The sequence below is a fragment of the Cydia pomonella genome, chromosome 28 (assembly GCF_033807575.1).
Source record: "Cydia pomonella isolate Wapato2018A chromosome 28, ilCydPomo1, whole genome shotgun sequence".
NCBI lineage: Eukaryota > Metazoa > Arthropoda > Insecta > Lepidoptera > Tortricidae > Cydia > Cydia pomonella.
The window spans coordinates 2672634-2683397 of record NC_084730.1 but is presented as its reverse complement, the minus strand read 5'-3'; the positions used below and the strand labels follow the sequence as shown (position 1 = coordinate 2683397).

General features: G+C 39.4%; 1 protein-coding gene across 1 annotated transcript; it reads left to right on the top strand.

The window, feature by feature from the left end:
* LOC133533020 (glucose-1-phosphatase-like) lies at positions 1-2604 on the top strand. The gene is given in 2 exon segments (XM_061871932.1): positions 1-959; positions 961-2604. Coding segments are annotated over 2 exon segments (1173 nt in total). The 5' UTR covers positions 1-377; the 3' UTR covers positions 1552-2604.
* The last annotated feature ends 8160 nt before the right edge of the window (positions 2605-10764 follow it).

Genomic DNA, 10764 nt, shown 5'->3' with positions numbered 1-10764 from the left:
AACGTTCTTTCATTAGTTCATTACTTACGAAACTAAGTATCTAGTTTTATTTTATTATATTGTTTTGTTTAGTAAACAGATTACAGAAACGTGGAAAGCGAAGCGAAAATGTTGCTGAGTCAATGACATTACTTATTGACGGTCGAATTGTATCTTGCTATAATAAGATTCTAATTCATGCCAACTGCATTTTACTTCTCAAAGATGATATTGAACCCAGCATACGAGCGGTCTATAATTACGCAAAATTAGTACGGAATTCGAGAACACTTTATGCTGGTGGTCAATCCATTTAGACGAGTTGAAACATTGAACAACGAATCTCGTTCCACGCTCAGTGTACAGTGATAAGCCGCCTCGCGAACATCGATCCCATCATGATTATAAAATTAATTTTTATCATCGCATTTATCGGAGCCGGGAGCGGTTTGCAGTTAAAACAAGTGGTTATGCTATCCAGGCATAATATACGGACGCCTTTGACGACGAATTTGCAGTTATTGACCCCTAAAAGGTGGCCGAACTGGAACGGGAACACGGGGTATCTCACTCCAAAAGGACAGATACTCGAACAAGCTATGGGGAGGTATTTCGCCGACTGGATTATCGAAGAGAAGTTACTATTGGATAAGTGCCCGAGAAATCAAGTGTTTGTGTTTTCTAATACGAGAGAAAGAACTATACAAACAGCGAAATCGTTCGCAGAAGGCGCTTTTGGCGACTGTGTGGAGGTGTACTATAAAAACATGACGGGGATGGACCCAGTTTTTAATCCCGTTGTAAGGAATGTTTCGGAAGAGTTTAAGGAGATCGTTTTAAGTGAAATGCAAGCGCAGTTAAATAAAATAGACTTAAAAAATGCACTTTTAAGGCTGAATACAATAGTCGATATTAAAGATTCAGAATATTGTAAAACTGAAAATATTTGCGATTTGAGTGAGGTGAGAAATAAAATAGTTTTTCGAGTTAAACAAGGAACCAGATGTAGCTGGGGCGTTGCAACTTGGAAATACTCTAGTTGATGCTTTCCTGATGGCGTACTACGATGGAATGAAGGAAGACGATGTAGCGTGGGGACAAATTCACACGTTAGAAGATTGGAAGGCGTTACTGAAGATATTAAAAACGTATCATAAGATCCGTTTTCAAACCAAGCTATTAGACAGAGATGTAGCGTCGACTTTGGTTAAATATTTGGGGGATGTGTTTCAAAACGGTAGTAAAAAGTTCTATGTACTTGTTGGACACGATGCTAACATACTGTCGTTGATGTCTTCTTTGAATTTTAAAGATTACACGTTGGATGGTCAGTTCGAGAAGACGCCTATTGGCGGGAAAGTTGTGTTTGAGAAGTGGCACGACGAAGTGAATGGCAGAGATCTGCTGCGAGCGCGCTACGTGTACCAGTCCTCGACGCAGATCAGAGATGGCGTTGAAGCCAGTTTATTACACCCACCGCTAGAGGCGCTGTTGGAAATGGAAGATTGTGCTGTTGACGAAAACGGGTACTGTGCGTGGGACGATTTTATAAGAAAATTTAACATAGTTTAGTTAATAGTAATAGTAAATACTCAGACGGTCGGCGAAAGATCGTTTTTTTTTTTGTCGGCTCACTAAAGTGTTTAACAGTCTTGTCAAGTGGCAATTAAGTGTGCGCCTTCAATGCCTGGATAATGCCCCTACTCACACTCCTTTGGCATACTAAGGTGGACTCAGACCGATCGGACTGGATCGGAGGGTCCGACTACTGCTAACCACACACTGTATGCGACACCCACCACGCTCGTTAGTTATATGAGATTGTACATCCCACGGAAGTGTGGAGGTAGCGGCTTCCTAAACGCCAAAAATCTCCACAACCGCGAGGTGTGCATTCTCAGGAATTATTTCCTTAACAAGCAATTGCGGACGAAGTTATGACGAATAACTCCCTTCTTATGATTAGAATTGGCGGGTACGAAGGAAGGGTCATTTTCGCGAGTACCGACAGACTAATTAACAAATATTCGGGTAAACATAATCACATTTGTTATCACTACTCACTGAATGCCATTAGTTTAACATATCTCAACACTAAATAATTCTAATTTATTCTCGAAATCTTATGAATATCACAGTACCTAGACTTGGCTCACGAGATAACCGCCATGTGGGATGTTGATTCGACAATCATTTTCCCGATAGTCGTTTCAGCGAATAGCCTCTTAGCGAAGAGTCTCTACCAACACCCTGAGACTTTCGCTAGGTGTTTGGATCAAGGGTCAGATGCAGAAGGCACGGCGCAGATAGTAGAGGTACGTCGGTTCCTCATTTTGCGGCCCTGACCACCGGCAGCTTGGGCCCTGCGTCGCTACCGATCAGTGTCAGCCGAAATTTAATTAGAATTGAAAATATGGAAAAAATCATTACTAATTGAACCGTAACGGATGGTTACAGTTTACGGCTCAATTTGTAATGGTTAATTTTCAATTCTAATGAACGTTCGTCCAACACTGCTACCGGCGGCACCCTAGGCCTAGGTTAGGTTTTTCAGAATGTGTTTATATTTATATGTACAATATTTTGTAACTTAAAACCTATGATAAATAAAGGATTAAAATAATATTCAGTGTGTATCGTAAACCTTTTAGTTTATGGACAGTAAATGTTATGAACCTATTCTGAATAGTTAGCGAAGTAGGTATCCAATCGTCATTTGCATCAGTTAATGATGAATTGTAGTTACTAATATTATAGGAAATTACTATTATCTTGAAACAGGTCATTATGGAGAATGATAACAAACAGAAATAGCACTTATGAAGATAATAACATTTGAGTTGACACATCATTGTTATTTTCCTGATGTTTTACATAAGTAGGTATAGTAAACATCCCTATAATGGAACAGGCATCAGTAATGGGATGGTATAGACAAATCCTGTATAACAAGTATTTACCATCAGTCTTTAAACGCTGACAACATTTTACCATAAACAAGAGCCCAAAGAGCAGCTTAAGTTTAATTTTTCATTGATATTTGTTAGTTTGAATATTAATGATGCCATACATCCCATGACTGGAGCAAAAAACCATACATTGGTCAATAATATTTATTATTATTATTTATTATTTCCAAAATAGTTGTACAGCATAACAGTATATACTAAGTCACTGCAAAACTACAAACAAATTGAAACAAAAATAGGTTTACTAATAATATTATGTACAATTACTAATTAGGCATCGACAGTTTCTAGGCAGGTTACCACACTAAGATATAACAACCACATTCAAACAGTTGAAGGACGTGCATCCATCCTCTCACAGAACCTCAACAATTCATCTCGCACTTCGCTCCACCTGCCAGCAAATAAATCACACTCGGGCGCTGATGCTAAGAGCGCATTCAGGAGGGGTAAAGGGCGAACAAGTGGGGATTTTCTGTGAGACACGGTTCGCGAACTCGGGCCTACAAGTAGACCACGGTCACGAGGCCGGAAATTGACTCTGGTTGGCGTAGGGACAAAAAGACGCCCCCCGCGGGTTGCCCACCTTGTTGTGGTGGAGGGGCTTAGTAACCGTGGCTTGGTCACCCACGGTGAAGCGAAGAGGCAACCAGGGCCGGCCTGTTTGAGGTGCGGGCTGGCCCGAGGAGGACGCTCCAAGTGGGCTTTGTAAGCCCGCTTGTGACGCGTTGGAGGTGGACCGTCGAGGAAGAGGAGTGTCGGTATTGCGGTGAGCCGTGCTCCCTATCCCCGACGGCCGAGGTGGGATCGCAGGGGAAGAGGCGTGATGGTATCACGATGCGCCACTCTCCCTATCCCCTGCGACCTTAGCGGGGCCGTTCCGCTGTAGCGGCGTTGGTGGGGCTGCAGAGGAAGAGGAGTGTCGGTGTTACGGTGTGCCGTTCTCCCTGTCCTCTGCAGCCGAGTTGTGGTTTGCGGCAGAACCATGGACCTCATCTGCCGCCGGGCGCTGGGGAGTTTTCTGGCGCCCGTGGCCTCCTTGTGGCGGGCTCGGGGGGGGTCCGCTACACTGCAGGACGGAGGCCGAGGAGGAAGGCGCGTCGATTCATCTGGCGCGCCTAGCGTGAAGGGCCTTCGGGCATTCGCGAAGGAGCCGCTCGCGGGCGGCTGCCGCCGGTGGGGTCGCGGATGAGTACGCAAGCGTTCCTGTAACCCCACCAATAAGGCGGCGAGGTGGCATATGGGGGGTTTTTAGTGGGTATACCGTGGGCCTCATTAGCCTAGACGGGAGTCCCACATAACCACTCGGGTCACCCCCCGTACCCGGGTGGTATGCGGAATGCATTTTCCCCCCTAAAAAAAAAGGGACAAAAAGACGCAGTAATTGCGCCACCAGTTCGGCACAGTCCGATTCACCTCGCAAGACGCAACAGGCAGTCGTAAGGAGCTTAAAATTTCGTCTTACCTCCAAAGAGTTCAAGCCCAAAGAACCTAGCAAGTATTTTGTTGGGTATAAAAACGGGAAATACCCGAATATTTTTTTATATAAGAAACGGAGAAATACTTTTTGCACCCTCTCCAAAAGCAAGACGTAGCGTACCTCATAAGGATTCCAAACCAATATTGAAACCAATTGCAGTAGCTTTCATTAAATATATAGAAAACATAAAGGACGAATTGGACATTCAACTTTTAACGCTTAAAGCGGTAGAAATTTTACAGATGTAAGTAGATGAAATATCAATAAGTTTTCGGCAAAAAATTCATTTTTGGTACAAGCTTTTATCGCTGACTGTACTTTTCTTTCCACAAGTAACTAATACTCATCGAGACAATTCTAAAAACCACAAACACAATTAGAGGTTACGTTGTTTTATCACAGAGTTCCTATGGCCACCTCCTGTCTCCATCATCAGATCATCTCGATGATACCATAATATTGCATTGTCACCCGACTTACATATGTATGCAAATTTTCAGCTTCATCGGGAACCGGGAAGTGGGTCAAATTTAACATATTTTTTTTGCGGTTTTTATAAATAATGGTACGGAAGCCTTCGTGCGCGAGTCCGACTCGCACTTGGCCGGTTTATTTATTTCTAAATATTAATACAATTGGTGATAAAAGTAAACAATATTTTAACCAAAATTAGGTATGCTGTAGGTAGTCGCTGTCTCCTTACACGGTGCAAACCGAACAGGTTTGGTTTTTCTGTGTTGAGTATTTGGTTATGTTATGACCTTATCATTAATTTATTCTCAAAGTGACTTTAATACTTTTTAAAAGCTTTTTATTTATCTTGCAATGTTTGTAATATGTTAGTCCGGGTCAAATCTTGCAAGATAAATTAGACCCACCATGGGTGTAGGCAGGTACAGGCAGGCAGGCAGATGGCAGATGTTTATTGGGCACCGAGCCCCAAAAAAACATCTGAGTTAATTTATAAATTTATACTATAAGATTGGTGACAATGCAATATTATGGTACCATGGATCTGATCTGATGATGGACACCAGGAGGTTGCCATGGGAACTCTGTGATAAAATAACGCAACCGAATTGTGTTTGGGGTTTTTAGAATTGTCTCGATGAGTATTAGTTGCCTATGGAAAAAAAAGTACAGTCAGCGATAAAAGCTTGTACCAAAAACGAATGTTTTGACAAAAACTTAATAATTTTGGCGACAGGTATTTTATGTTATAGGTATTTAATGTATAAAAAGGCAATGTTTTTAAAATATAGGAATATTAGAAAGCTTCAATGCTGAGAAATTAGTGTTAAAAAATATGAGTACCTATATTCATTCATGATGACGCGTTGACGCGCCGATTAAATAATTATAAATAAATAAATATTATAGGACATTATTACACAAATTGACTAAGTCCCACAGTAAGCTCAAGAAGGCTTGTGTTTTGGGTACTCAGACAACGATATATATATACTATACAAATACTTAAATACATAGAAAACAACCAAGAATCAGGAACAATATATCCGTGCTCATCACACAAATAAATGCCCTTACCAGGATTTGAACCCGGGACCATCGGCTTCATAGGCAGGGGGGGAGGTTTGTAAAATCTAACTTTTGATAACATGTCCATACGAATCAAGGCATACGTCTTCGTGAAGGAAACGATCTATACTAAAGCAATCAAATTATTTTTATAATTACCAATTTAGACGGTTCCAGAACTTGCATGCGATTACAATGAGGGCTACCGTTTGTGCTCACCAGTTGGCGCCACTGTCGATGGTGGTCCAGAAAAACGGCTCTTAAAATTTTGCAATGCTTTAAAAAAAAATGCGTTCTAATATACACAAAAGTATTTTAACGTCTACCTCTAAATTTACCGTTTATTCAACCTGTTTAATTTTGCATATATTATAGTTAGCATTTTTTTTTACCAGTAACATTTATTGAACTAGGTAAGTATATCAAATCAAAGAGAATTAAGAAGACAAAGAGTGCTCACTTCATACAACGGTTTTGTTACCAAAGATACTATTATTTTCGTAGTCTACATCTAGCGTCAAGTAGCGGAACTCTCAGTACTGCTACGCGGCAATAGATGTCGCGGCAAGTAAAAAGTCTAATGCTCAACGATTTTCAGCTAATATTATAACCAGAGTAAGCGTAGGAGTTGAAAATAGAGTTAGGATACTCTGGTTACAATATTAACGGAAAATCGTTGAGAATTAGACAAACAAAAAGCAATAAAAACAAAGTTATTTGCCACGACATCTATTGTCGCGTAGCATTACTGAGAGTTCCGCTACTCGACGCTAGATGTCGACTACGAAAATAATAAGCGTTTTGGTACCAAAACTGATGTATGGAGTGAGCACTCTATGTATTTGTTATTTCTGTATGATCAAATGTTTACCATGAATAATCAAAAATAGAAAAAAATATGAATAAGGAGTGAAAATTGGCTATAAAAAAGGTTGTAACCCACAAAAATATTTGCATTTGACATTTTGAAAGACCTCCGTCTACGCCAAGTCTACGCTAGCGCCCCTAGCGACGAAATCAAACGCGTTAGCCCTCATTATTATGGAGTGTGGAATAAAAAGGAGTGAAATCTCTCTTATGATAGAACTGTTGCAAAAGTGTCCAGCTGTCAGCTATAAATAATAGTTTCAAATCTCTCCAGAGTAGCGCTAGAGTAGCTAAGAACCTAGGCGTTATTGACGGAGTGAAGTGCGCTGTCTACGATTTGATTTTTTTGTTCAAGTATTCTAGATATTGTAGCGCCACATATTTAAGGTTTTTTTTGATGACACTTTTTGGTACACGGAGATTTCATCCTTACTTCCACCTCCCATACTCATTATGACAGAGTACAATGAATCCGTCAATCGACCAAATACCGCAAACGGAAATCGAATGCAAGTTCTTGATCCGTCTAAACGGGGCTTTAAATACCTAATACATGTTAGGGTTAAAATATGCTGTCATTCTTATATTTTCATCCTACGTCGTAAAATACTAAAACATGATAATACACTAAAAAAAAAATATTTCGTGAAAAAACACGTATACAATTGTTACAAGTGTTGAGCCCTCCCAGTAGGTATGAAGACACCTGTGTCAGGAGAACTCGCTCTTCCTGTTATGGTAAGTACATTTTGTTTTTTTTTTTACCCACTAGTTGGTTGTAGTCCACTAGGACTAAGGCTACGTTTCTACCAAAGCTGTGCGAGGTAGCTGGGCGATCGATGCGAGGATGCGTAGCGACGGTATGTAGCGGGCTCTTTTCAAATAAGCGAGCGATATAATATTACCTCGTAACCAGTGTTGGGCACTCGAGAATAAAATCATTATTTGAGAATTGATAAGAATAAAATTATTACGATTTTTTTCACGTCAAAATGCGTCATATAATCAAAATATTTTGGCCGGGAATAATTCGTATGTGAAAAACTCGAATGAGAATAACTTATTTTCCCGAGTTTCTAGCCGGTCCCATATTGGGATACCCTCCTACAATTTAGGAGGGATTTAAATCTTCTCGGTTAAGAGCCATTTGACGATCATAAGCGCATTGTAATATGCCTAGCCTATGCCTACTTGGAAAATAAACTATTTTTATCTTTATTCTTAATCAAATGAATATAATCATCATTTTTCATTTTTAATAATATTCCTGGATAAAAATCTTGTTTTTTTTTGTTTGTTTCCAAATTAGGTATGTTCGGTAGATTCAGTCTCAGAGTTGCTACCAACTTTATATACCTACAAAGCATAGGTGTTTTAAAAAATCTTGTTATTTCAAATTTTCATTTATCATCAGACGGAAAGATAACAGAAACAGTATCAAAATCCTTTGAAACACCGTCTACTGTACAGTCGCCATCATATATATCGGAGCGGTCAGGTGCTCAAAAATATCTGAACACGCACTCTAGCGCCTTGACAATAGAGGCGTGTTCAGATATTTGTGAGCGCCTCGGCCGCTCCGATGTATCTAATGACGACTGTACGTGTAAATACGTACGATTTAATCCTATTGTTATTGCTATATAATGACTATAATGAGTAATGGCGGTCTCAAGTGCAAACACGCCAAATAATACTATACGACTGCGACTTTCTGCGAATTTAGCGATAATCGCAGTTCTTTTTTACCTGCGATCATTTACTGTCTCTTCCACTTAATGTGGATTTAAGTTGATAGGAATAATAAACAAAATACGTAATAGTATATTTAAAGGATGAAATATATTACCCTTAACTTTTTTGGATCCAAGTACGTCGTTAAACTACGTCCAAAAGAGAGGTATAGGCATTGTGAATGTCATCTCGCTTTGTGTGGCAGGGTACAGCACAGCGGACGTCATTCCAGATTTAGAGGAGAGCCCAACTGGGGAAGTACCTCCACCTTACAGAAAACCGCAGCCAAATAACACTAGACCCTACTCATATACTGTTGTGTTCCTGCCGGTAAGATTGCCAGAGTCCAACGAGGGTGCAGAGTGTTAGGGTCGGCAACGCCCATGTAACTCCTCTGGAGTTGCAGGCGTACATAGGCTACGGAGACTGCTTACCAGGCGGGCCTATGCTAGTTTGCAACTGACGTAGTATAAAAAAATACTATTACGTATTCGCCATCATAGTTCTCCTGTCACTTTCTAGCTTTATCATCAAATCATTATCATCGTTTCGAAGGCACCAAAACAATGTGCCTCCTTACCTATGAGTATTAACTATAAGTCGGACCAAGATAAGTTGGCAGCGGTTTTGACAACCCAGACAGTGCAAGTGTTATTTAAAAAAATACAAAATACAAATAAGTTTATTTCATTACTTTTTACAGCAGTTCATAGGTGCAAATATTAGGTACCGTAAAACCACCCAACTATAGTCCAAAGCTCCCAACTATGGTCCACAAATAAACTAAATTTTTCTCGTTCAGGTGTGTATTTTACTATATTTTTGTAGTTCTAAGGCAAAGTATGTTTATAAATGGAAGGTAAAACTAGGAGTAAACCAAAAGAAACATTGGTATAGATACTTAATTTCCTTTTGAACTTGTGGACCATAGTTGCAGTATTGGACTAGAGTTGGGTAGTTTTACGGTAGGTATTTTAAACGTTGAAATGATGACGTTTGCTTAATACTTGCACAGGCTGGGCTATCAAATCGTTGCCAACTTGGCATGATCTGAATCTATCTATCTACGCTTACCAAATTTCAAATCAATTCGACCACTGAAAAGTGAGTTGAAATTGTTGAGTACAATCTTAAATTAACTAATTTCAGAATAACATTTCACTTGAATAAACCTACTTCTAGAATAATTATTCCTTTTTTAGGGTTCCGTAGCCAAATGGCAAAAAAACGGAACCCTTATAGATTCGTCATGTCCGTCTGTCCGTTTATGTCACAGCCACTTCTTTCCGAAACTATAAGAACTATACTGTTCAAACTTGGTAAGTAGATGTATTCATACTATTCATGAACCGCATTAAGATTTTTACACAAAAATAGAAAAAGAAAACAATAAATTTTTGGGGTTGCCCATACTTAGAACTGAAACTCAAAAACAATTTAGGATAGGTCTTCAAAAATGATATTGAGGTTACTAATATAATTTTTTTTCTAATCTGAATAGTTTGCGCGAGACACTTCCGAAGTGGTAAAATGTGCCCCCCCCCCCCCCCCCCCCCGTAACTTCTAAAATAAGAGAATGATAAACCTAAAAAAAATATATGATATACATTACCACGCAAACTTCCACCGAAAATTGGTTTGAACCAGATCTAGTAAGTAGTTTTTTTAATACGTCATAAATGGTACGGAACCCTTCATGGGCGAGTCCGACTCGCACTTGGTCGCTTTTTTATTCATAATTTAAAATAAAAGTCACATGATTTATTCACTGTAATTTTATTTCAGATTGATTTAAATAAATAAATATTATAGGACATTATTACACAATTTGACTAAGTCCCACAGTAAGCTCAATAAGGCTTGTGTTGAGGGTACTTAGACAACGATATATATAATATATAAATAAGAATAAAATTTCTGTTTTTATTATTATTCGTGTTAATTTTTGCCCAACTCTGCTCGCAACACATTCATCGCTTATGAAGGATGTTTCCTTCACCGGTTTTATGTAAAAAACTTCGCTCCGCTGAGCGAGGATAGGTAAATGATGTTTTCATTGTTTCATTAATACAATTAATGACAAACGCATCCCTCACTACGCATCCTCGCACAGCTTTGGTGGAAACGCAGTCTAATAACGGCTTTTAATCTTCATTCAAAACTCACTTGGAAGGTTTCTGCAGAGAAATAAAAGTC